Source organism: Drosophila ananassae, chromosome 2L, assembly GCF_017639315.1.
Source record: "Drosophila ananassae strain 14024-0371.13 chromosome 2L, ASM1763931v2, whole genome shotgun sequence".
Lineage (NCBI taxonomy): Eukaryota > Metazoa > Arthropoda > Insecta > Diptera > Drosophilidae > Drosophila > Drosophila ananassae.
Window position 1 is genome coordinate 18178561 of NC_057927.1, and position 26281 is coordinate 18204841.

At 43.3% G+C, this 26281-nt stretch overlaps 6 protein-coding genes across 6 annotated transcripts; 1 reads left to right on the top strand and 5 right to left on the bottom strand.

Moving 5' to 3' along the window:
- The first annotated feature begins 5787 nt into the window (after positions 1 to 5787).
- On the top strand, positions 5788 to 6982 carry LOC6501395. The gene has a single exon (XM_001955123.3). It carries the CDS (start codon positions 5869 to 5871, stop codon positions 6784 to 6786), a length of 918 nt encoding a protein of 305 aa, XP_001955159.1. The 5' UTR covers positions 5788 to 5868; the 3' UTR covers positions 6787 to 6982.
- Positions 6983 to 7086: 104 nt separating this feature from the next.
- On the bottom strand, positions 7087 to 8345 carry LOC6499178. The gene is made up of 3 exons (XM_001955124.3): positions 7836 to 8345; positions 7435 to 7586; positions 7087 to 7368 (listed from the first exon to the last, which is right to left on the bottom strand). Exons 1-3 carry the CDS (start codon positions 8251 to 8253, stop codon positions 7087 to 7089), a joined length of 852 nt encoding a protein of 283 aa, XP_001955160.3. The 5' UTR covers positions 8254 to 8345.
- A 266-nt stretch (positions 8346 to 8611) lies between these two features.
- Positions 8612 to 10025, bottom strand: LOC123257298. Its single transcript, XM_044715892.1, has 2 exons — positions 9529 to 10025; positions 8612 to 9354 (listed from the first exon to the last, which is right to left on the bottom strand). Exons 1-2 carry the CDS (start codon positions 10013 to 10015, stop codon positions 8726 to 8728), a joined length of 1116 nt encoding a protein of 371 aa, XP_044571827.1. The 5' UTR covers positions 10016 to 10025; the 3' UTR covers positions 8612 to 8725.
- A 2007-nt stretch (positions 10026 to 12032) lies between these two features.
- LOC6499177 lies at positions 12033 to 13952 on the bottom strand. The gene is made up of 3 exons (XM_001955125.4): positions 13630 to 13952; positions 13314 to 13569; positions 12033 to 12817 (listed from the first exon to the last, which is right to left on the bottom strand). Exons 1-3 carry the CDS (start codon positions 13762 to 13764, stop codon positions 12510 to 12512), a joined length of 699 nt encoding a protein of 232 aa, XP_001955161.1. The 5' UTR covers positions 13765 to 13952; the 3' UTR covers positions 12033 to 12509.
- A 3054-nt stretch (positions 13953 to 17006) lies between these two features.
- LOC6499176 lies at positions 17007 to 18871 on the bottom strand. Its single transcript, XM_032449805.2, has 2 exons — positions 17647 to 18871; positions 17007 to 17566 (listed from the first exon to the last, which is right to left on the bottom strand). The coding sequence occupies exons 1-2, from the start codon at positions 18106 to 18108 to the stop codon at positions 17207 to 17209; spliced, it is 822 nt and encodes a 273-aa protein (XP_032305696.1). The 5' UTR covers positions 18109 to 18871; the 3' UTR covers positions 17007 to 17206.
- Positions 18872 to 22015: 3144 nt separating this feature from the next.
- Positions 22016 to 24759, bottom strand: LOC6499175. The gene has a single exon (XM_032456493.2). The coding sequence runs from the start codon at positions 24549 to 24551 to the stop codon at positions 23685 to 23687; it is 867 nt and encodes a 288-aa protein (XP_032312384.1). The 5' UTR covers positions 24552 to 24759; the 3' UTR covers positions 22016 to 23684.
- Between the last annotated feature and the right edge of the window lie 1522 nt (positions 24760 to 26281).

Sequence of the window (26281 nt, forward strand, 5' to 3'; positions counted from 1 at the left end):
CAACAACCACAATGCAACAAGGAGGCAGCAGCTGCCTCGGTTCATGGAAGTCGTTGCGGTTTAAGTGTGTGTGAAATTTTTCAGCCCGCACCAGAGAAAGTAAAGAAACAAACACAACAAAAATCACAACAACCTTAACCAGGCAACAACAACCAAGCAAAAGATCATTCTAAATTCTTCAAGTTGGAGAGCGAAAAAGTTTGGGCGGGCATCACAGGTTAAAGTTGGTAGCCACTTAACTTTCGGTTTTTATTTTTCCTTTTTCATTTCGTTTAGAACCCGATTCGACTTTCTATTTCATGTGGCTTGGGGGTTGTTCGCCTTCCCAGAGTCTGTGCAATAAAAATTGCAATTTTCACAAACAAAAGAAAGCGAAAAGAAAATGTTTATCGTGTGTTTATGTGTGCGTGAGCAATTTTTTATTTGCTTGTTAGCGCAGTTGGGTTGTTTTTTTTATATATTTTTTGTTGGTTTTATCGCTTGCTTTTTGACGCCGCATTGACGTTAATCAAAGTTAACCGCCAGGCGCTCGCACAAATCTCACGCTAATTAACTTTAATATGGGATCAGCGTCGACGGGTGCGATAAGCCGACAGCTTTCCACAATGGTGGGCAGCATCTGCCCCGCCGCATCCACTTGTCCAGATGTCCAGTTGGCCAGTTGGACATCCGCTCCGGCACGACAGTCACGAGCCAATGTTTCTTTTGTAGCTGTTGATTTTCATTTAATTCGCGAACAATTTATTTAAGCGTTATTCCCGCTTCGGGGTTTCAAGAAAAATTTGCCGACATTTTTCACAAGCGTCGCGTGGCAGCACCTTGTGTGAAAAATGATTATTTATCCTACTTTCATGGGTCACGTTGATGAATTTCATGGGTTTGGAACCATTTGCATAGGAAGCTTAAATGTGCTAATGTTCAAGGAGAAATTTGTAAATATTAAAGAATACAAATTACTCAAAAATACGCAGATTCACATTTGTAGATATCTGAGATATAATATTTTTGCTCCAAGCTCCAGTCTTTTGTAATCAAGTCTAAAACGATTTTACATCATTACCTGTCTTACTAACCATGCAACTCCAATCGGATACAGATATACATAGATACAGTGGAGTTCAGTGGATTGCGAATAAGCATTTTCTCATTACTTTTACCGCTAGTATTTATTATGCGTTTCTTTTCGCTTTCTTTGGCGCCTCTTCTTTTCACCCCGGACAATCGAAAGATGTCCGCGGGCTGACCGTACGGCCCCCGTCAGACCCCGTCTTCAGAGGCTGACCGCTGACCGATGACCACTGCGATGATGCCGTGCCGTGGTTGGTCTGACAATTAAATTCTTCGGTGTCGCAAATTACAACGCGAAAGTGCGTAATGGTCGAGCACTCGACCCGAATAGGCTGACTCTAATTAAAGCCATCAAATCGCAGCTCGGCCTGTCAGACAATTAAAAGAGTCAAGTTCGAATGGCGCCCTCAGCCGCTGAACCGCGAAAGTTTCCTGTTAACTCTCGGGAGAGGGTAGGGGGAGGCAAGAAGAAACCCGAATCTCAAGCACTACCATGCCATGATGGAAATTGCAGATACAAGATACAAGCGGCAGGCATATATCTCGATCTCATTCGACATGTTTGCATGCACCGGTCTGTGCAGTGAACTCTGAAGCTCCCGAAACTCTGGAGTCCGGATCTCTGTGGCAGTGGTAAAGGTTGCTGAAAACGACGCCTGCCTGCCGCGGCCTGGCCCATTCATTCCTCCATTCCTTGGCCAGCATTTTCACCGCCAACTCAGCTTCCGATGCTTTCACTTTTTTGGCCGTTGTCACGTTCGCCTGGCATTCAATTTATCATCATCCATGGCCATGGTCAGGGCATTGAACCAGAGACAAAAAAATTTTTGTGAACCTAAAAGGTACGCGATGGGGTTAAGCCTGGTCATTTGTTGGGCAATCCTCAAGAAAGCACCCAGCACGACAAAATAAAAACAAAACCGCACTTGGCCATCCCTTTCTGACCCACCCCAAAACAATATTCAAATACTGATTTATTTGAGAAAATTCCTCAAGTGAGATTTGCACGAAGGATTAAGTATACGCCTCGGGTGCCATTTGTCTGCCGCCAAATTATAATAATGCGCACAATGGAATGAAATTTTGTTTTGGCCAGCAGGCACTGACACTTGGACATGGTCTCCGGTCCGGTGATGCGATGTGAACCAAAGTCAAAGCCAAAGCAAAGTAAACCGTCTTTGCCTGTGGCCCGGTTTGGAAATGACAATGCCAAGGCATTAAATTCGACTAAAATGTGACCAAAACGAAAATACGCAAGTGCTTAATGCGATGCTGCTGCTTTTGGGGATGTCTGGAAAATCACTTGCCTTCCACACAGACAGCACTTTCTTTACCGGCACCGGCAATGTCAAAGTTGTTATTGCGGCCTATTGCGAGATGCGGCACGCCAGGTTGATTGATGAGCAGATGCCAGATGACTTTTTCAGCTTCAGACGTCAATGCCGTGGCCCGGCCATCTTGCCATCTTGATTGGCATTTAACATTGCTGTGAACTCTGCTTTGCAATTCATATGGGACTCCTTGGCCGAACCTCGAAATTTCACCTCAAAAATGTCTGCTTAGAAACTCACTAAACGAGAGGTCTATCCTTAAGGTGCCGCCTTAATTGAGTGTTATGCAAATTAAATTGAATGAGAGCTATTTTTAAAAACACCTAGATTTCAGGATAGCAATACAAAATAACTGCCGAATATATATGTATACACGTTTTGGTCTTTAAATAGAATGGAAAAAGACACTAAGGAAAAACGGCATTGCTTTAATATAAGTTTATAATATTTCTCTTAATATTAACTGGCGGAAGTCTCAATGTATTTTTTATTTTAATGTACATTTTAAAAACTCTATATTTGATTTAGTGGTGTTATGTAAATTATTTAATAATACTATAAATATTTTCTCTGTGCTCAAAGTATTCCATAACATAAAGCCTACGCCTCAGGGGGTGAAACGAATAATTTTGACAGCAAACAAATGCAAAGCAGAATTTGAAAAATAAATGTGGCATGTCAAGTAAGTTCCTGTTGCAGGCCGGGGGCAGATTTAAATTGAAATTCGCCACAGAATACTCTCATTTTCCGGCCTGGTAAAAAGATTTGTAACGTGACCCCTAGGACTAAGCGAAATATTAGACATAAAAATTGAATTGACTCGCAGTTCTCCCCTGGCTGAGGGCAAGTGAAAATGGTTTTTTAGGGCCAAGCCAAACAAATAAACAAACGTATAATTTGGGGGGAAATGGCTAAGACAAGCGTATAATAAATTCATCAAGGCAGCAGGCAGTCAGAAGGCAGAAAGTCACTCCGATCAGATCCGATAGTCACGGTCCGGCTTTCCACACAACTCCGGATCCATGGTGCAGTTCATCAGTTGTCGAGGGGTCAGAGTGAAACGTAATTGGCCCTCGGCACTTAATTTGATTGTGGGACGATGGGTGGATGAAGGGGAGCGCGGAACAGGGAACGGGGAAGGGACAACCTGTGCCTTCAACCACATCTTGGCTTTGAGCTCTCAGGCTTGGTTAGTTTTCTTGGCGGGGGCGCCTTAGATGTCAACATAAAGTGAAAGTGAAAAATTTGCCAGCGAATGAAAAACCAAAACAAAACCCCATAGCTTTTCCTTTATGCAATTGTTTGGAAGCGAAAAAGTTCCCAGCCGACTAGCCACAGAATTGTGTATTCTGCCTTATTGAGTTGGAGTCGAAGACGCCAAGACAAAGGCCAAATAAATCGCCTGGGATGGGGAAAAGTTTCGTGCCGATCTTGGCCAAGTTTATAGCTAGAGTGTTTCTTTTTCATTCAGAGAAAAATATTTAAGTCCTGCAATGGAACTCCTTTTCTTGTTAAGCAAATACATACTTCGACTTAAAATTTATATATAAGTAAAAATTGATTCGTCCCTCAGAAGATTCTAAAATTAATTTCTTCATTCTTTTTTGGACCACACTTTTGTTTCTAGTGTACAATGTGCAATTGCAGATTGGTCTTCGATCACTAAGCGTTGGGTTGTTTGCTCTCTGTTAACACAAAATGCCAATTACTGCAAATTGTGGGCTGCAACAGCGGCCACTCAGCCACCAAGTTAGTTGGCCCACAGTTTTGGGCCTATTAGCGGCGGATGGTCCGTCGAAAGTAGGATTGCGTGTGAGCCAAACGTGAATTATCATAAATTATCGCCGGCGGATTATGCGGCGGCAAGTGTTTCTCAGTTTTTGCAGTGGATGCGGTGCCTGTCCTCCGGCTGAATATGTAGAACACATCCAAAACTTATGCCGAGATAGATAGATAGTTATGCACTTTCCCGCTAGAAAAGAAAAACACTTTTCGAGTCGGCGTGTTTCGGCGCGATAAACTTGCAAATCCCATCATTAGATGTTCGTCAGGCGGCTTTTTTAATTAATATTTCATAAATGGAGAGCGCCAAGCATAAATTATGCATGAGTCGCTAAGGTGTTGCTCTGTTTGTTGTTTCAATGCCGCACTGAGAGAAATTGGGATGCTCCTGCCAAAGAAAGCTTGCCTTTCTCCTTGAAGCCAAAAAGTATGCTTTGCTTTTATTTCTTTGGGAAGTGAAGCTCTTCTGTGTATTCAGTTTTTACTTTCTCTTGTGATATTTTAAAACAAACTTCACTGTGAATAAAAATATCATGGATTGACAAAAAAAGTCTTTTGATATTGAATTATTTTTTTGGTAATATATTAGAATTATTGCTATGTGAAGGAAACGGATGGCATGGTATGGCATGTTTCCAATGGCGAACTTCATTTGAAACAAAGCTTTTTAAACATTAAAACCCCTTGATAAAAATCATAACTTATTGTATGCTAATTAAAAATTATCTACTAACCTTACTGATTTCACGCTTTCCTCGAAAATTTAAAATTGAGATTTTTGCATCCGTAGTGCATTCTAATTCACATTGGTACGTGTATCAGGACAATTGCAAGCGACTGCTCCGAAACTTTCATTAGCTTTTCTGCTGACGGCGACATTTCTCACTGCAATTCTATAATTTTCTACCCAATCAGCATTCATTTCGGTTTCGATTCACTCGCTTAATAAATATGTAAGCCCAAAATCTTTGCGTGTACAAACGAAAGCCTGAGCCTAGGCAAGAGAAGATCTTAGCATTCGCATTGGTTTCACAGTCTGCTGATGAAAGTGGGCGTTGGAGGTGGTTGGAAAAAATCATTAGGCCGAGCCAGTGCTAAAAATAATAAAATAATTGCCAAGATTTGCTAATTACGGCAATGAGCAATAAAATTGCTCCCCTGCAGCCGGATTGGCCTGGAAATTGCACTAAATCTGCAGCGAAGCTTTGCTTTAATATCTGCCAGGCAGGCTGTGAGCAGCTGCTGGGTGCACTCATCATGCATACTACGCTCTAAATAGCCACCAGGTATTGTTGCACTTAAAAAAATATTAATATAAAACATTAGCTTAGGAAACAATAAAGAAAGGAGAGAAGTAATTTTCATTATTTGGTATTTTCCATAAAATTTTTTTAAGGATTGTTTTTTTTTGGCCATAAAATAAAGCCATAATATATAACTTGAACGTTTTATTTCCAAATACATATTTTATTCTGCAATTCTCCCTGTGCATTGGCTCTACTGTAAGAAAAGCAAAACTCTCTGCAACGGCTGCCTGGCTAATTGTGGCAAGGTAAAGTGTATAAATTTGGCGGACAAACTGGCGCACAAGATCAGTTGGCCAAGAGGAATCCGAGCAGCTGCCGCAGCAAAAAATCGGGAGAGTAAAGACAGAGTGAAGCTAGCAAGGATTGGGGACACGCCAAGAATGGATTCGCGTCTGGGTCTATTAATCGCCTTGCTGCTGGCGGCCTTTGAAGCCTTTTCGGCCTTGGAGGCACAAACCACAACAAACCCGAGTTTCAGTTCAGCGGAGAGCGGCTTGCTGCGAACAGTGAGGCACGTGTACGGGCAGTGTGCCGATAGCGACGACATCTTCTGGTGCTGCAAGGTCCAAGGAGCCCGTCTCCTGGGAAGAGCTCTGAAAGTCCAGCAGCTGGGAATCATTGATGGAGTTAGTTTGGTACGTCGGGATTCCTTCAGTCCGGATACGCGAAGTGGTCGTTCTGGCCTGGTGGAAAGCCAGCTAACCAATCGGGACTTGGAGCACATGTCAGGAAAAAGTTTAGATGCTTTGCTTCTGGAGCGATTCTTCAGCTTTGTTCACACCCATCAGCTGCAGGTAAATCTGCCGAGACTGCTGAAATTTGGGGAGCGGAACGGTCAGGACTGGCTGCAGAACCTCTACAACTATTTTATGCCAGGGGGCGACAGTGAAGGTCGCAAGAAGAAGGATGATAAGAAGTACTTGGGACCGTTCATTGCTGCCGTTCTTCTAAAAACAGCTATCCTGAAAATGGCCTACCATTCGATTGCCATTGTGGCCGGCAAGGCGTTGATAGTGGGAAAAATAGCGCTAATCATTAGCGCCATTATCGGTTTAAAGAAACTTGTGGGCCACGACGGCGGTGAGAAGACCACATACGAAATCGTGAAGCATCCACAGGTACAACAGAGCCACACCTACTCCTCCAGCCACCAGGGCGAATACGACACCGGTGGCCACGACGGAGGCTCCTACCACCGCAGCATCGACGACGAGATGATGATGCAGGACAAGGCCTACCAGGCCTGGATGCCCCAGGTGGGTGCCTCTGCCACGCCCAATGCCAAGGGGTCGCGATAAGAAGGCGCCGCACAGAATCCACCAGGGGGGCAGCAGAAGTAGTAGCGGCTCCAGAACCAAAGATCCCAAGGAACCTTAGACCAATCTATCTGAATTTGTATTTACTATCGAAAGCCCTCCAGTTTAAGTTTAGTTATCTTAGTTATTATGTTACCACAGAACGAGCATTAAAAAAAGAAATTCAGGTGTTGATTTTAAATGGTGGGGAATAAAAAAGGGAATTTTTTTCTAAAATATATTGGCAGTGTATTTTACAAAAGTGCTTAGAGTGCGTAAAGTTGCGCACTAACTAACTGTGGACTAAAGAAATCCCGGAGTTGGTTTGGTGATTTCCGGATGGGCCTGCGGGGCGGTAATCTCCGTCTGATGCAGGCGTCGCTTCAGTGGCTCCATCTGATAGGCCTGGTAGAACTCCATGGGCGGCTCCTCTACCTGCTCCATTGTCTGAATGGAGGCGTAGTCGTGGGTGGGCATGCTACGGTGCCAGCCGCTCTCATGGCTTGAGTGCACCACCACGTGCTCGGTGGTGCCACCGCCGCCACCACTACCACTGTGTCCAGTCGTACCCTTTTTTAGACTGCCCTGCGGAGAGAGACGTAGCGCCAACAATTTGGACAGAACTGTTCTGGAATCTCAGGATCTACTCACCAATAGCGATATGACGAGGGCGATCTTGGCCATAATGAAGGCGGAGCCGGCGATGAGGATGACCTTCCCCAGGAACATTTGGGCTAAAGTTGCCATCATGATCATGCCGCCCATCATGGCCATGTGCTTGTCTTTGTCCTTCTTTTTGCGACCTGTTTTTTTGGAGCAGTTTTTATTTTTATCTTTATTCTTGTCTTTCTTTTTTTTCTTAGATTTTTTCTTTTTCTTCGGTTTTTTCTTTTTCTTAGATTTTTTCTTTTTTTTAGACTTATTCTTTTTCTTTTTCTTTAGCTTATCTTTATCTTTATCTGAATCTGAACTTGTGGTGGTTGCATGCACTTCGAAACTACCGAATCCACCAAATAACTTATCGACCTTATCATTTACGCTCGAATAAGTACCTTGATCAAAGCCCAGCTCGCTGCCAAAATCGTCGATGGCATTCGAAATGGTCAACTGTCGTGGCATCTGAATACGTAGTGCCTTTGCCTGGATCAATCCCATTATTTTCCCAGCCAGACCCAAGTCCATCCGTCTTCTCTCCTGCGTCTGATGTCCATCCAAAGGTTCGATGCTCAGATAGTCACTGATCTGCCAAGTGCTATTATCCTGGGCTGCATAGTCCAACAATCGTTCGCTCTCGTTTCCTAGACAGTCCCACATCTCCGATCCGCCCAGGCAGTGGGCTATAATCCTGCCCAGACTGCGGGGACTCCAGTTGTACGCCCTGGCTTCTCCAAAAGTCTCATTTACTTTGTGGCTTAAAGCGAAAACCGAACTTTCCAGCAGAACAAATTGCACAAAAAGAACACGCCACATATTCTAAAAGTTCTATAACGAAGCTTAAGGGAGACCTCTTTTAATGCCGTTTAAAGTACAAATAACCCCGGAAAGTGGTGTGACCCGGTATTTATAATTCCTTGGTCTATGCGGGTTAGCAATTAAATCGCTTGTCAAAGCACGACACTGCACTCTTGATAGGAATCAAATAGAAAAGTTTTCAGAAGTCTGCTTGCTGAACCTTGACTTGACGAAAACTGAAACCGAATCGCACTTTTTTCGGTTAAGTAAACTTTCATTTTTCGAAAGCACACAAATTTGGCTAATAGACACACCTGGAAAAATAATCTGAATGTACTAATACTGATATTTGTTTATATTTTGTTATACGTCTAGCTTAATTTTCTATTACATTGACTAATGATTGTGGTATAAAGATTTTATATTAAATTAAAGGGAGGTTCTTCTGAAATCTTTGATTTCATTTTTCAGAGTGTACCAAAGTTATTTCTTACAAAGATCTCACGTCCACCGCCTGCCAGCCTTTCATTCCACTGACATCCTGAAAGTTTCGCATCAGAAGGCCACCCTCCTGCTCTAAACTGGCTGCCAATAACTTGTTGCTGGGCCTTCGCTGGTTTTCAAAGTCATAGAAACGGTCTTCGGTGGGTGGCTTAATAGGCGGGTGGGCCATAGTCGGTTGTGTTTTGGCAGGTAACTCTGCGGTTCGTGGCTGCTCAAATCGAACTTTCCGCTCGCTGCGCCGGTATGGAGATGCCTCGTGAACATCGTACTGGTGGTGCAGCTCATCTCCCTGGCCAAATACTGTAGTTTTTCCCGGAAAGTGACCTACTGGTCGGTGAGGCCCGTGAAAGCCTCCACCGAAGCCAAAGTTCGAGCCACCAAAGCTGGCGAAATTACCGCCTCCGAATCCTCCGCCCAGGCCGCCCAAGCCGCCCAAAGACCCAAAAACTCCTCCAAGTCCCAGAAAACTGCTCACATAGACCGCCAGTTTGACAAGAAATAGTGACTTTTTGAGAAGCAAACAAATTCCAGCAAATAAGAGGGGAACGAGGGCCACTAGGTTAAACTTTAGACCGAGTAGGAAGGGAAGAAGGTACTGTTTAGCCAACAGACGGCCTGGAAAATAAAATAAGTGAGTAAAATTAATATGAGTGGTTATTCAAACTTTTAAATGACTTTTGGGAAGTGAAGCAAGAACTTGTCTAGACAAGATACTTTATTATTTAGGCAATTATTGATATCTAAGATATTTAAAAAGCGGTTTAGATTATTCATGTAAATGTTTCCTACCCGTCGTTGGTTCGTCGATACCGAATTGTCTCTCTCCCTGGCCTGCTCCTTCTAAAACAAATTCCGCAACGCTGTTTGCATCGAAAGTGGGTCCAATTTTAAACATAAGACCCGGATACAATCCATCCATGTGCCATTCCAGGCTTCGCTGCCCCATCACGGCCCCAGCATTTTCTAGGATGCCCCGGAAATCCACGGGATCTGTGTCCAGGACATTGGCCAATGATCTGACCGCAGCAGTTTCACTTTTAACCGTCACGAAGTCCTCCACAAACCGGACATTATCACTCTCATCCAAGCGTTGGATGAAATTCAGAGCGGACCGACCCAAACATTCACTTAACTTGGGCTTCTGAGCTCCACGAACACACTGCTTAAATTCCGAGCTCACGGTGGATAAGTCACTTGTTACTACCGATTTCAGCTGCAGGAAACCGAAGAGAAGGAATACTAAATCCAGTAGCGACATGGTGGTCATCCAGTCCATGTATGGATCTGAACTGAGCCCGCTGGCTAGCTGACCCTTGGATTATATACAGTCGGCCGGACTTCATCTTGTTATACAATAATCAACTGGGTCTTTGGCCAAATCTGCTCTCATTCAGTTAACGCGCAGCTTTTTGCACATGGCCCAATAACGGAAATTGTTTTACATCAACGCCAAGTCGGGGCTCCTCGGCTTCATCTTTGTCTTCGTCGGCTTTGAGGCATTTGTTTCCACTATTTTGGCCGGCATGGTCATGGTCAGTGCACACGACCCAAAGCTGCGTCGACTTGTGGCCAATTTTTCGCACATCTCGACCATTATGTAATGGGTTATTATTATTCCAAAGAAATTATGAAACTCCCGCAGGTGCCGCATTACGGTCGGTTCGGAAAATCTACAATTACCTTGCCTAATGCACGGCTATTAAATAAAGAGAGGAGATTTAAAGAATTACCAGAAATGTGCCATCGTTTACACACAAAACTTGAAAATTACTGCTGGTCAATTATGAAAACAAACAAGCAGAAAAACGATATTTAGTAAATATTATGAGCTATAGTAAATAGTACTGCTATTGCATAAATCTCAAACTACTTTCTAGGATTTTATATTTAAAAATGTTCCTCACTAGCAACTAATGTTTGCTACTCGGATCACCATAAAATTCGTTAATTTTCCCTTAAATTCAAGAATCTTTAAACTACTAAGCCAAGAAATCCCTGACGTACTCAAGTTAATCTCATGTCAAGCAAAAGAGTATTAAAAAGTTGTTGCAATAATCTCATGCAGTTTATGTAGAGAGTCGGTGAATACTTTCAGGCGCTGTCTGAAAAAGATGCAATAAAAGTTTAGTGTTGCCAACACGTCGACAGCTTCCAAGACACCAACTTCAAGGTCATTTGCGGTCTTAGCGCTTTTTAATATGCTCCCTGAAGAACGTTTCAGACACCTTTACACCCTAAGACACCTCAGGGATTTTGTCTAGTACTTGGAAAATAATAAAACTGTGCAGACAGTCGGGGAAAAGCAGACTTCCTTGAAAACATTTTAAGGACTTTTGACTTTTGATTAGCTGTGGAATCCGGGCGGTTGTTTCTTAAATAATTGTTTTCATGTCGGGAGTCCTCAGTCTAAGTTCAATTAGTTCGAGTATATGGCCTTCGACCAATAAATTTCCAATTGCAATGCGCCGCGACAAAAAAGAAATTGTATTAATAAACACTTTCACCGCCAATACTTGAAATTCACGGCCAGTTGCCTTCAGTTGTTTACAAATAGTCACAAAAAAAGAAGATATACGAGGCGGCTAAGTAGACCTTTGGCCATTTTGACCGTTTTGTCGGTTTTGGCCATTTATATGCCGAATACCGAATGCCGACGGCCATAAATTGCAGCCGCGAGGCGTGCTCCCAAGTCTGAAACATGAATTCACGTTTGCATCCACATCCAAGCCATTGGCACTGTTTAAGCACTTGAAGAAATAAAGTTTGCAAAGCTTCTAATAATAAAATTTTTTCCTAAATTTAAATATTTGTATCTATTGCTAGTTCTGTGCTTTGCGTTTTGGAGTATATAACTTTTAGCTTGATAAATCAACACATTTTATTCAAAAATATTTTCTCTCTGTAATCACACACCCCATTTGCTTTGGGGATTGGGGATTACTGGGCGTACGTGTTGCACTGTGAATGCAAAAACTAAAAACCAGGTCGCTACTTTCATTAGATTTTTCCGAGATGTGCGAGTTTATGAGTGTGTTTTCTGGAGCGACATTGGATAGCCGATAGATGTATGTGGCAACGTGGGCAGAAGGGGATGTGATTGTGCCTCAAACTGACCAACCGAGGCTTCTACACGCCTCGCTGACTCAAGTGAAATTCACTTCATGATTTTGTGTGTCGCACATGCAATTGATATCACTGGCCCCGTTCCTCTTTGGTGAAAGAGTGAAAGCATTTCGCTGCACACGCGGCGTATGAGCGATATTTCACTGAAAAATTAAAACATCGTTTCGAGATAAATGCGGCATTTCTTTTATTGTTGATTTCTAAGTTTGGTAGAGAGGGGCAGAGCAATTCTAAAGGGGGATTGGCCTGAGCCTTTTAGCAGTTCAGAGTTAAGCAGTTTTGTTAAGATTAGGCATAGAGTTTTAAGCTGTAGTCAATAGTAAAGCTCTGAGTATTAATACAAGAGTTGCAGTCATTTGTGAGATTAAGATTAAAATTAAATGGCTTAGGCTGCCCCCTTCTTGCTCCGCCACTATTGTATCTTTTGTTTTTGCAATCTGTGTTCAACTTATACACTATGGGGGTGCTGCTGGTTTTATGTTATGTTTGCTTTAGTTTGTGTCTCAAATCATTAATGGCGCCTTATGTGTTTAAGCCTGGCATGAACTATGCTATACAAATAAATTAAATAAATAAAATAAATTAGACGGCCCTCCGAGTATTGCACTGATGGTTGCTGCTACAGCTGCTGCGGTTTCGTTTTTGGCTTATTGCTTGTACGCCGCGTAGGCCATTTGCTGCGCCTGGGAGTCCTGCTGCAGGGATCGTCCGTAGCTGTGCTCGTGCTCGTAGTGGGGATGCGCCACCACCTCATAGTTCTCCTTCTTGGACTCCAAAAGCTTCTTCAGGCCAATGATGCCGGAGAGGAGCAGGGCGATCTTGCCGATCACGAGAGCCTTGAAGGAGATCAGGGCCAGGAAGCCAATGGCCAAGGGCAGGAGAGCGGCCATTTTCAGTTTGAAAAGCATTAGCAGGGGCATCAGGTACTTCTTCTTCTCCTTCTTCTTGCCACGGGCTGTGGGAGTAAAAAGGATTTTCGTAATATTTCATAAATAAGTATTCGTTTTGATAGCTATTTGCATTTAGTACTTTCGCTGGTTAATCATAGCTGACCGCTCATTAGCAATTGGAGCACAAATAATTAGTGGCGAACAGGATCGGCCGCTTTCTATGTGGCTGCGTTTAGAAATCGGAAATTGCCGCGGCCGCCGCCGCCACCACGGCACAAAAAGAAAGTAAGCCTAACTAGCTGACTAAAGTGCAATTAATAGCCAACTGGCTGCCAATGCACCGCTACATGGCTACAGGATGACCTCGATATGGCAGCGACTTAACAGTGAAAACAGGATTTCAGTCCGAGCCATCTGCCCGCTTAAAAAAATCAAACAGACAACAAAAACTGGTCGCCTGCATTACTAACCCAAATTGGCAAAGAGTTGGTCAAACCAGAACCATGACTTATGAGCAATCTAATCGATCGCGAGTCGCTTCCCAGCCCCAGTGATACTTACATTCCTCGAGGGCGCGCTGCATGTCCTGGATAGAGTCCTTGGGCACCTTGAACTGCAGAGTGTGAGTGCCGAAGAATCGGGCCACACGCTCCACCAGCAGAGAGTCAACCTCGGCCTCGCGGGCCTCCACCTCCTCAGGCAGCTGGACGTCGTTCAGGGAACGGCCCACCGGGATGTCATCGGTCTTGACCAGGGCAATGCCCTCAGTTAGTCGCACATCGCCGTTCTCGTTATCAAAATAGTGCAAGGCGCGTTCCTTTTAGGGGTTAAAGGTATTTTATTTTTGTGTTTAGGCTTGGCTTCCCAAAAATGTTACCTTCATGCACAAGACCATCGATCTCTCTCCACAGTCCTTGACCATCTTCAGGGCGCTGGTGAGCAGGCTGTCGGCCTCAGAAGCGGCTGCTGCCGTGGAGGCAATCAGCGCGAACAAACACACGAACTTAAACATGATTTTAGGTTTTTGATTTGAGTTTTCTCTGTACACAAACACTTGTCACTGGCTGGTATCCTGCCACTTCCTGTCACTGGAGGATAATCGTTTGATTGAGTGCACTGCGCTCGATTGGCGTGAGTTCGATCTGTCGGTCAGAAGGCAACCGGTAAACTGTGCTAGAAGACGCACGCGGATCGAGTTTTATTCCGAAGCAGAGCTGAGCAGCGCTGGCCAGCAGCGACGACAATCTTGTTGTTGTCGCTTTAGCGAGGCCCCACTGCCCCCCGGCACTGGCCAGCCTTTTAGCCTGGCTCCCCTCTATTTGCCCCCCATCCCACAGAGAAACGGTAGCCGAGCTTAGAATTTAAATAAACACCGACGAGTGCGAATGCGAGTGCGAAGACGAGGAGGCGCATCGGCCGGCAGGCCAGGTTGCAGCCGAAGCTGGGGCTTAGCCTCACCTGGACAGGTGAGCGCCGCAGTCGCCGTCGGCGGTCGGTAGTTGGCAGTGCAGTCAGCGTTGACGCCAGCAGAGCTCGTTGGCAGTTGTTGTTTGTCAACACACTTATGCGGCTGTTAGCTGTTTGCCTGTCAGAGGGAGAAGGCTTATTGTTTAGGCATAATACACACATAATTTACTTTATATGGTTAACAATAAACCTTAAAGTGATTATCTCAAAGAATAGGGTTTTCGGAGTATATTTTCATGAGTTTAGCAAGTATCAGTTAGATAATTGAAAACAGTCATTTATTAAACAGGTGCGAATGTTGATCGATTCTAAATGCCATCCGAATTAATAATTTAATAAGAACTTACAATGCATTTAAGAAATTGTAATGGTAACCCCTAAAACCCTATTCGTGATGAATGAAAATAAAAATAATGTTCTTTCTTGGCTCGCTATTTAATTAGCGTTAAATTATATATTTTTTTAAGAATTTAAGGCTCCTTAGCGGCGCCGCAGTTTGATGATGATGGCACACTTTCAGCTGCTTGTTAATTTGAGGCGGTGCAGAAAGTGCTGCTGCAGTGGTTTCATTTCAAATTGCAACAACACCAGCCCACAGTGACGGGGGTGGGCGGTGGGCGGTTAATCAAGAGCACCATTTAAGATGGCGGCCGCTGGTCGAAAGCAACCGCCACTCGAATTGGAGTAAAATAGAAAATTAACTAGTTTGCTGGCTGTGCCGCGGCGGTATAGTGGAAAAAATTTCACTTTAATTTTGCTTTTTATTTATGTGTTTGTTTTTGCCTCCAGCAAGCATCTCGCATAATGTATCTGCACTTTTGTATGCCAATCCAATCGTCGACAGTTGCACAGCCACAGACAGATACAAATACAGCGAAACCAGATAGTCGAACACGAGAGTTTCATTGGCATTATGTCGCTTTAATTTGCAGCACTCGAAAATTGCCACACGTCTCAGCTGCTGTTTCTACTGCTTCTCGTTTCATCGTCTCATCATTTTACCGGGTAATTTACGCATTAGACAAGTGCCCCGAAAGAAAGCTATGCCGAAGATTTGCATGCTGGCCAGAGCAAAAAAAAAATATATACATTTGAAAATAAGACAGAAACACTCGCATCTAGATGCAAAGCCACTCAACGTTTCGTACACGATTATCCAAAGCGGCAACATGAGCCCAAAATCCGTTGATGGAATATGTAAATGCCATGCACGTGGACATAGATGGATGTGACTGCGACTGTCAAGCTGTGACATGTTCCCTTACAGTCTCCTCAACCAGAAAATACTCTATAAAGTTATATCCCTTACCTATAGCCAAAACTATCCCACAACCTAACTGACCATTAGTCCATTGAGTCCAGAAGATCATTGCAATAAATTATTTAGTTTAGTTTGCTTTATTTGTTAAAAGATATTATTTAAGAAGTTTCATATCACGTAATGCTTCTTCATAAACAATAATTAGTGTATCTTTAGGTCGGCAGTAACTAACCAACTTTATATCAAATTCGAGACAAATGTTTACACAGTGCGTGCGCAATGAAAGTGAAAAAGTAATTTCATTGCTGAAATTTTTACACAATTTAAACTATGGCACTTCAAAAGGTGTATGACGTAATATAGAAATAATCGGAGAATTTGAGGCATGGCCAAAATGGTAAAACGGAGCCAGAGAGATTTTCTGAAACTTAAATGCGCTTATGGCTGAGAAATGGTATTTTAATTTGATGATGGCATGTCCAGTTAAGCAATGCAATTTGTCAGAGTTTATGATCTGAGTATATTCCATAAATCGTTTCACTTCACTTTAATTGAGTGTATGCCCAATTGATTTGCAAGCTATCTTCTGCCGGCCTCCCCCTCCCCCACTCAAGACTCTTCTCTGTCCATTTGGCAAGATGACCTCAATCGGCATGCGAAATATTCGCTCTAGAGAAATGGCCAAACTTAAAGCAACTCTCGTTGAAGGCAAACAATCCCCAGTTTCGGCCCAACCCGCTAATGCCCCAACCCTTTTCGGTGGCATCTTCCGAATTGACACCTTTTCAAAATTTCACTTTCATTCCGCTTGGCTGGGATTCCGGGTGCGAAGTCTCAGCGCCGGCTTCAGCTTACCTTGAACACGCTTGAATAATTTTCAATTAATGAAAGTCCCAACTTGATGACGTCAGTAGTTTTCACGTAAAGGGCACCCACAACATTATAGCCGAGGGACTGCACGAACAGGAGGAGCATGTCGGGTATGTCGTTACCTTGGTTCAGTGTTCTGGGCTGCTCATTAATATTTCAAGCAGAAGCTCAAAAGTGAAATTGTCGCATACCAAAGAAGCCACTACAATGAGCACTGGGGCAGAGAAGAGAAGCCTGCCAAGTGTTCGGGCATATTTGATCTATGAATGTTTCATTGTACTTTATGTGCAGCCATTGCTGCACTTGTAGAGCCTTCGGAAAAATTTTGAAACCTTAATTAAAATCAACAAAAGGGGTATGGTATTGACCATATTAGATTAAAGGGTTTGTTTCATCCTTTTAAAGTAATTTATGGGTTTCAACTCTTTGGAGCATTTTATAGAAAAGCTATGTAATTTTTTAATATTTTAAAATATTTTTAACTAAAAAAACTTATAAAAATGACAGCAATAGTATTTGCAAGTATTTTTTCACTTTGGTAGAAAGCGAGGGAGTTCCCTCAGCCACTTTTTGGCACGCACGTTTGCCCATTTCATTTAAACTGTAGTTGTTATAAATTCATGAATGGGGTGTGGTCTCGAGAAAGAAAACAATGATTTTCAGGCATATTTCGGATAGCAGAATTTTACTATATTTAATTAGCGCTTACTTAAACCTAACACACACATTTAGTTCGTTAAATTAATGATCGATTTCTCGAATTAAACTAGACATTAGTCAGACAGTTTCTGCGGCGATCGTTTCTTTGGTTAACTCTCCGTCAATCTCACTTTATGCTCGCAAATGCAATATTAACTCACAGGCTCTTGGCGCTGCCAAGAGTTTCCTTAGCCGCCGGCTTCCAACCACTGTACGCGATGGACGCATCCAGTTCCCGGCCCCATCCGGAGTGGCTGCCCGATGAGACGACCACCTCATGAGAGTCCTTGCCGCCGCCACCTCCGCTCAACAGTTTCTTGATGCCAATGATCGAGGCCAAAACCAGGGCCAACTTGGACACGATCAGCGCCTTTCCTGCCAACATGGCCAGGGCTCCGTAGGCTAGGGGCACAATAGTGCCACCGAGCAGCAAGGGAATCATGATCATGGCGCCGTGTCCTTTCTTCTCCTTCTTCTTGCGACCCTCCACCGTATTCGCATCCGAGTCGAATTTTATCTATGATAAAAAGTAAATAAAGAATTTAGACAATTAAAGTTGTGGGCTCCATTCTTTATGCTTATAAATTAGAAACTAACCTGCAGTGTGTGATCTTGCAGAAAGTTACCCACTCGCTTTAGAATCATATTGTTTAGCACCTGATCCTTTGCCTCAATACTCCGAGGCAGTACTGCCTCAATATCCTGTTCGCTGATGGGTGCCCTCTTGATTTCCTCACCCTCTCCACCGGAACTCACAAACTGAATGCCATCCATTAGGGAGAGGGTTTTGGCGGATCGGAAGGCCTTTTCCAGCCCAGTAAGCAATTTGACCTTCAGGCACACGGACATATTGTCGCCGGAGCACTGCTGGTAAATGCGATAGACCATCGACATGTCCTTCCAGATGCCCGTGGATCCGAATACGGTATTAGTCACCTCCGGCTTAGATTCCGAACTCAGACTGTTCAGGCTCTGATGCTGATAGGTGGCACTTCGGGCACTTGAGAGCCAACAGAAGACAATCATCAGAGCTGCCACATGCCACACGTACTTAATCATGTCTGCGATGGTGATTTTCGATTGTCGATTTTGGGATGATGCAGCTGCTCCTTGGGCGATGGAAATCCGTGAGGTGAGGCACTGCTCTTTGGGCGCTCAACTGAGTGCTGGCCGGTGGACCGTATGCATTTTATACCTGGTGGCCAATCGCATGTCGGGCGTTTGCTGAAATTGAAAAAGAAAAAAATTAAATAAAACCAAAACACAAAAAACTCACGCTTTGTTTTAGTCTAAATATCACGGCAATTAGCCAGATGCTGTTGTCGGGCTATGATGGGGCTGCGCTTTCGTGATTTCGCTGCGAAAGCCGCCGAAATGCTGTTTAGTTTCATTTGCAACGAAATTCCCACTTGCAGCTCGTTCTAAGCTATTGAGCTCGTGCGTGACTGCCCCTGCCACTGGCATTGTGATTCTTCTTTTGTGGCATTGCAGCTGTCTAACTTACTAGACGGCAGCCATGCAAGATGAATTTTCGGTTTTCAGTCTTTGGGGCAGATTCACTGTCGACACCCATTTTTCCCAAAACCTTTTCTTTTTTTGCGCATTCGATTGATCTTAAAAAATTGTGTTGCATACTTCTCGGCGCTTTCGAAGACAGTAGTGACTGCAAAACAAAAGAGTTAAGACACAAACTTGGTCTTTCTTGACGAAAGCTGGAGAAAGCTTGAAAAATCATTATTTTCATTTTGGTGAAATGGCCAACAGGTGGCGTCTTTTCTAGGTGCTAACTTAAAAAATAATTTCTGTCATTAATCAGTAAACACATAAGAAGACAACTCGGAAATCTTGGAAAGGGTTAGTGAAAGAAAATGAAAAGTAAACTTTTCCAATACCTAAAATGTTGCTTACTAAGGCACTAAATACAATTATTATTATATCCTTTTCCCAAATCTAAAGGAAGTACAAGCACAATTACAATGATAAAATACATTTTATTTTAAAGAAGATTTTTTTTTGTTTTTGTCATGCTAATTTACATAGTTTTATTTTTATTAATTATTCTGTTATTATAAAACAACTTAAATTAATCGGATATTGATTTTCCTACAACTTTATACACATTGCTTATATATAAGGCTTGCTAAAATACGTTTCTATTTACATATGTCGGTTTGGGAGATCTTTAGGGTGTACTCAAAAGAAAATAGTTATTTTAAAATCTTGTCAGTGAATTATGTATGAACTACATCATTCAATTGCTTTGACAATAATAAAATTTATTTTTCCAGATAGATTGAAGTAATAATTACGTTTTCCCAAAGTTTACTAAAAGACTTAACTGACAATAAGTCCATAATTACAAACATTTGAGCCACAAACATTATTTTTATAATGTCAATTTTCAACCTAGACAGTTTGCTGATGACGTTTATTGATCATCAACATTGCGATGTATGAAATTAAGCACTCTGCGCCTGATGCAAATTGAGCTGCTAATCAGAGTCCTCACGCAACGTGCAACATAACCGGCGAGCAACCGCTGCCCCAGGCAGGCGACGACCGTTTGATAATTACGATGCAACGCTAACTGCCTAACGTAATTTAAATTGACCACCAACGATAGAGAAGCAAATCAGGCGTGGCGGGCCAACGCTCCAGTGACCAAACTGTTTCACGGCTTTGCGGGGCTCGTGGCCAATTAACTTTCAATTAATCAAAAGCAATGAAAGCTCATAAAAACGCTTAGCTGTGAGCAAAACTACTGCTACACGGCAATTGGTGTAATCACAAATTGGATGCGTGCTTTGTGTTTTCGGTTAGTGTGTGACGAGTGTGGGAAAAACGTGCCGGAGCGTAAAATTATGGCAGCAGCAATAATGCAAAGCGCTTAATAATATTATTAGCCGGGCCGTCTTTCTTGCTTTTCCCCATTGCTGTCGTTTTTTTGCAATTATTCCGAAAGGGGTATCAAAACGATTAATGGTTGTTGGTTTATAAAATGGTTGGTTTATTAATTAAATTCTACAGTACTTAAATTAAAAAACCGACTGAGGAATTCGACTTTTAAAAATAGATGATTTTATAATTGAACCATTTTAAACTTCAAGGGTATTCCTGGTTCTGGTCTTCCTTCCAAGTTTTTAGCTTAACTTTTTTTTGTAACTCGTTTATGTTTGGCTGGAAAGTGCACTGCAGCAAGGCCGACAATCAACTTTGGCTTGTGGGCCCGCCTCTGGACGTTGTCTACGTTCTGGTGACCTGCTTTCGGAGCCGGGCCAAAACTCGTTTTCATTTCGTTGAACATTCTGTGCACGGCAGCGTCGACGCCCTTGCAGGCATCCAATGGATCCACTTGGCTCCACTGGTACAGTAGTACAGCGAAACAGTGGTTCGGCGCCAATCCCCGCCACTCCTCCCCAGAGTGGTTGACAGTGAAATTGCTTTCAAATTGGGCACTCTGCACGATTCTCCTTCGCATTTTTCTCCCCCTCCATTAAGTCTTCTGGTGTACGCCGGCTTATGAATTATTGCAAATTTCGTGGTTTTTTATCTGGTTTTTCAGAATGTGAAATTGCAGCTGGTGGTGCGGAATCGTTCAGTGTTGGTGGCGATAGTGGTGGTGGTGCAGTGTAATGTTGCTGATGCTGCACCAGTTTGGCTGCCATCGAGCGGCATTTCTCTAGCGGCACAACCGTTGCTCGCTCCAAATCACAGAGCCAGGCTTTCGTTTTGGTTAGCCGATTTGCATATGCTCGTACCAAGTTTACCAGCCGCTATAAACAAAATTTATCAGAATCGAAAATAGGCTGATGGCTAAGAATCTGAAAAAGTTTAACAGCCTCTTTTTTTGTTCAGATCAATTAACCATAGACTGTATTTAATGGTTTGTTGCTACATTTGCATTAATAACATTTTAAATAAAAGCGAAAATAGGTTTAGGAAAGTCTACCTGAGATTAATTTTTTCAGGAAAGGGTTACCCCTTTTTAAAGTTTAATGTTCCCAAATGAAATGAAGTTAAAGCAATTATAAATATGCGAGTCTTTCGTTTAAATTAAACTCATTTCTTTTCTTTATATGATCTCAATTTTTTTTAAAGAACATGCAGCTTTCAAATGTAATAACCTTTATGATCTTCATAACAAATAACCCAGTTGAAAGCCAAGTCCAGTGTTAACTTTTTAATCTCCAAAATGAGAATTTCATTAAGCTCGCTGACATTTAGTGCCGTCCTCTTTTGGGATAATTTCCAGCAGAGCGTATCTAAGAAATTTCCGTAATTTCTTTTTGATTAAGTGAGCGACTGGAGCGCCAGAAACTGACTGGCAGTGGTCAGTCAATGTTTGTTCAAGCTTGGCAGCTGCTCAAATGAGTTGTTAACATTAATGCGCATTAACTTGTCTTTTGTTTTCGCCATGGCATTCGTTGGCCAGTTACAAAAAACCGCATTTAGAGCGGCTTGCTTTTTTTTTGTGGCTCCGGCCATGTGCCACAGTTTCCTAGACTTTTCACTGCAACAACAGCAGCAGTGGCGGCAGCCCCAGCAACAAGACCCAGAGCAACAGCAACAAATCGTGGTGGTTTGGCTGATGTTTTGGTTTCCCAACTTTTTACTTTCACTGTCGGTTGCTGTTACTGGGATTTCTGATGTCGTCGTCGTTGTCGGAAGCCAGCGGGGCACGCTTCGGGCAACAGTTTGTTGGATTTTTGTTAACCTGTCGTGGCCAGACCTCCGAGTTCCAGGCCCGACTCATAATAATTATTTACACCTATTAACGGACAAGATTTGAAATTCGCTGGGGCAACTGGGTCGCAAATCAATTTCACTTGAAATGAAAGCATTTCAGCCAAAGATGGACTTGTCAACGGCAAGTTTTCGTCTTCGTCGGTATTGGAATTATGCATAAAGCCAGGCCAAATCGTTTCGCTTTCACCCTATGGTATGCCATAAATTATACAAACTTGTCTTGATTTTTCATTGATTTTTTATTTATTAATCTTTCTTGCTTGTATTTTTTCAACTTTTTTTTTTATATTGTTTTTCTCATTTTTTTTTGTATTTTAATGACATGCATGTGTGACAGAGAGAAAGAATATTGTAATCTATGGAATTTACATTCTTTTGTGAGTGGGTTTTGTGATTTGTATTTTGTAGTTTGTCGTTTTAGTGTGAGTGTGATTATATTTTTTGTTCTGTGTGAGTTGCCCACATCTGCAGCTTCTACGCTTCTTCTCTTGATCATCTTCTTACTACGGTTGCTGGATGAGAGTTATAGTTGTGAAAGCGCCGTACGACTTTGCTTATAATATTTAAATTAAAGTAGACGACGTGCTGGCGACCCGAAACTTGCGCCCATTGGCCAGAGAGCTCTCCAGCCCAGGTGTCGCCAAACAAGCCATTTTTAAGGTAAGTATTAAAAATCTGTTTGGGTCCACCGAGCAGGGGAGCAGGCTATACGCCAGAGACCGGACTGTACAAGTGGCTCGAGTCGCACGGATACATTAAGTACGATTAAGGATTTAAAATATTAAAAAAAAATAATATTTTAAAAATTAAAGTGAACTAGGCGTGTGTCTGTGTGTGTGCTGTTTTTTTGGGAAAGTAGAGCGCTAGAAAGTGACAGATGCAGAAGGCAGCAGCAGAGAGACGGCGGAAAGAGACAGCAGATAGCTTGATGGAGGTGCCCAGAGAAATGAGAAAGTTGAAGAGTCGAAGTGGAAGTCGAGTTGAAGAGTCGAGTGAGGAAATAGCGGTAGAGTCGGAAAATGAGTTCAGTTTGGTGTGGTGTATGTTCCCTTTTGTGATTTTATGTTTTTGAAAACCTATGGCAAGTGATGGCATGCAAATGACCAAAACTGTGACTCACTGGAAACGGAAAGTCGGAAGGATAGTGAAGTTGAGAGATAGATATAGATAGTTAGAGCTAGAGGAGTTAAAGCTAATAGTAGGCATGCTTGCTGGTGTTGTATTGTAAGACTAGAATTGCATGTGAAGAAATAGTCGAGTACAGTGTACAGAGTACAGAGGAGACAGATATAGGTTGTAGAGTAGTGTAGATTTGTACGTTGAACCGATTGCATGGCAATCGACAAAGTTTTGGTATAGGCAGCAAAGACAGATAGTCAGATAGATGACAGATAGATAGATAGATTGATGGATAGTTAGAGAGATAGAAAGATTTAGGAATAGCGATAGTTGGTGAATGAGAGTGCGTTAGATTGGATGATAGAGCGATTGTGCAAGCTTAGACTTAAGGCTGAGTATTTGCAACATGTTCGGGGTAAACTCTTTACAAACTTAACTTTAGCTTTATCAGTTTTAACAACTAAATGCACGTACACTCGGCATATGGGTCTGATTCTTGTTTCTGTCTTTGTGATCATTCATAATCATGCTCATTTTTCTGTGTTTGTTTCGGGTTTGTTCTTGCTTGGAGAAATAAATAAAATAAATTAAATTAATAAATTAATTAAAACGAACGATAAATAATATGTTCCTCTTCAAGAGTCTCAGGTGAGCTGTATCGCTCAAGTCGTTTGTGTTCGTGGTTCTGATTCTGAGTCTGGTTCTGGTTCGAGATTCCTCAGATTCCTCTGGATCTCGTCTTGTTGTTGTGGTTGTTGAGTTGGATTGACTTAGGCCTGGACGGGCTTCTGGGCACCATAGGCCAGGTCCTGGGCGTCGATGGAGCGTCCCCAGCCACCGTGTCCGCTGCTGCCGTAGGATCCGGATGAAGCTCCGGCATCGGCGCTGTATCCGCTGCCGTACGAGTCGTGGCTGACGGAGTGGCTGCTGCTGTGGTGTGGGTGGGCCACTACCTCGTAGGTCACGTGTTTCTCCTGGGACAGCAGCTTCTTCAGGCCGATAACGGCAGAGAGAACCAGGGCGATCTTACCGATCAGCAGAGCCTTGCCGGCGATGAGGGCGATAGCTCCCAGGAGCAGGGGCAGCAGAGCGGCGGCCTTCAGGGCAACCAGAGCCAGGATGGGTCCCAGGATTTTGGCGGCCTTCTTCTTCTTGCCACGGCTCTCCTCGGGGGCGTTAGGGTCGTTGGAGCCGAAGAGAGACTCGGAGGCATCCTCGAGAGCACGGCCAGTAGAGCTGACGGCTTGGACGATGTCGGCACCCTTCAGCTCAACCTTGATGGTGTGCGAGTTGAGGAAGCTGCTGATGCGGTTCAGGGCCAGGGACTCGAAAGACTCGTCGCCGGAAATGGAGCGGGCGGCCTCCTGCTGGGGAGCGTCGGGCGAACGGACCACGGTGACACCCTCGGTCAGGGCGAACTGGTCGCGGGCGCCAAGAACCTTGTCCACGAAGTTGAACAGCTTGTACTTGACACACGAGACGGAGTCCTTGCGCAGGCAGTCACTGTAGATGCTATCCATAATGTCGTTCTCGCCGCCAATGGCGTTGCGGGCGTGGCCGCGCGTCTCCTCGGCGGGGAGGGCGGCGCTCAAAGCGACCAGACACAAGACACCGAAAGTAACTTTATGGCTTGCCATTTTTTTGATTTTTTGTTCTTGCACGGTTCTGTTATATATTGTGGGATAGTCCTTGTTATGCACACTTTCACGCGGCGAACGCACTTTCTCTCAATCGAGTGGAAAACTTTGATTTTTGGTTATTTGTGTTTTTGGCTGACTGCTGCTGCCGTGTAGCTGCTCAGACGGGTAAGGATTGAATGATACAATTTTCCACCGCACACGACAATTTATATACGGCGGCAGTGGCAGTGGCTGTGGCAGAGGCAGCGATGGCGGCTCATCTGCTGCGAAAGCATTTCTCCGCGCCTCCCTGCCCCTCCGCTCGCTCAAACTAGTCGCGCAAGTTTCTCGCTTAAGTCTTTCGTTTGGCCAGCCAACGGTAATGCTCAGTCGGCAGCGCCGTCGACTTCAACAGCGCTGCAGCGCCACCAGTCGCAGCAGCATTAGCGGCAGCAGTTGGAAAAGCATTGTTACTGTAATTTGTAAGCTGTCGCTGCTGCTGCGCTGCTTTCGCCTGAAGTTCATGTAACATTGTCAACAGTCGCAGCCTCCTGCCTGTGGGAAACCAATAATAAGAAAAACAACAAGCCGCTGCCACTTTTACCCGCTGGAGAACGGGTAAAAAAAAATGCCGAAAATCGTAGTCGTAATCTTAATTGTCTGGGCTTTAATTGAAAATGAGTTTTTGTAAAAGTAAGTAAAAGCATTTCCCTTTCAAGCTCAATCGAGCGACTCGTCCAAGTGGGACAGGTGTACAGAATTTCATTCCTGCATATATTTATGCCATAGGATCTATACAAGGATTTTTTGTTTGACAACTTGATTAAATATATATATTATTATACATAAAAACATAAATTAATGACAAATGTATAAGGCAGATATTGTAACATTTCATCAAGTTGTGAAATGCATCAATGGAAATGGATTTTTATCGAACCTAATCAAAAATGTATACTCATTTAATGTTTTTTTTATTGTATTATTATTGTACCTTCAATTCAAAATATTTAGGAATAGAATCGTTAAAGAGAAATGTCCATTAATACGTTCATGCAGTTATAACTTTGCTTGACATATATTTGTTTAAGAAACTAAAATCTGATATAATAATTCAAAAGAAACCCCAACATTTACAATTTCTTTCAACTTTATGGCCATTTGAATTCAAAAAGTCTACTGACAACGATCACGTTCTGATTGCTAAAAATCTAAGTCGAAAGCCAGGCGAGAGACCAGATTCCAACCGCAGTGACAGTGCCGATAATAATAATCATAACCCCATTCAGAAAAGGGAAAGTTGCGGATACATCTACGAGATATGTATGGTATGCGGTATGAGCGCTCTGCCCTTCATCACTTTGCAGCATTAGCGACGGACTTGCAAATTTTATGCGTTGTCAAATAAGATGCGGCCAAAGCATACAACTGTCATGGCTAACAGACCCGACCGCCAAGTGGCGTCCAGCAGGCTGAGTTGTCGGCTGACAAACACCAGTAGCGCGACCCACTGCTATCCCAGCTGCCGCCTAACTGACTGACTAACTAAATAACTAACTTAGTAAGTGACTAGCCGGGCCGGCCAACTGGATGGACTATGGGTATTGGGTATGGGTATGGTCATAAGTTGAGGGTAAAAGTACGCAAATAGACAGTGGCCAGGAGCCCAAGCAAATGAAAGTCACCGCATCGCATATTATCATCTCATCCCTGGGGCGAGAGAGTTGGCGAAATGCGAGTGGATGTGG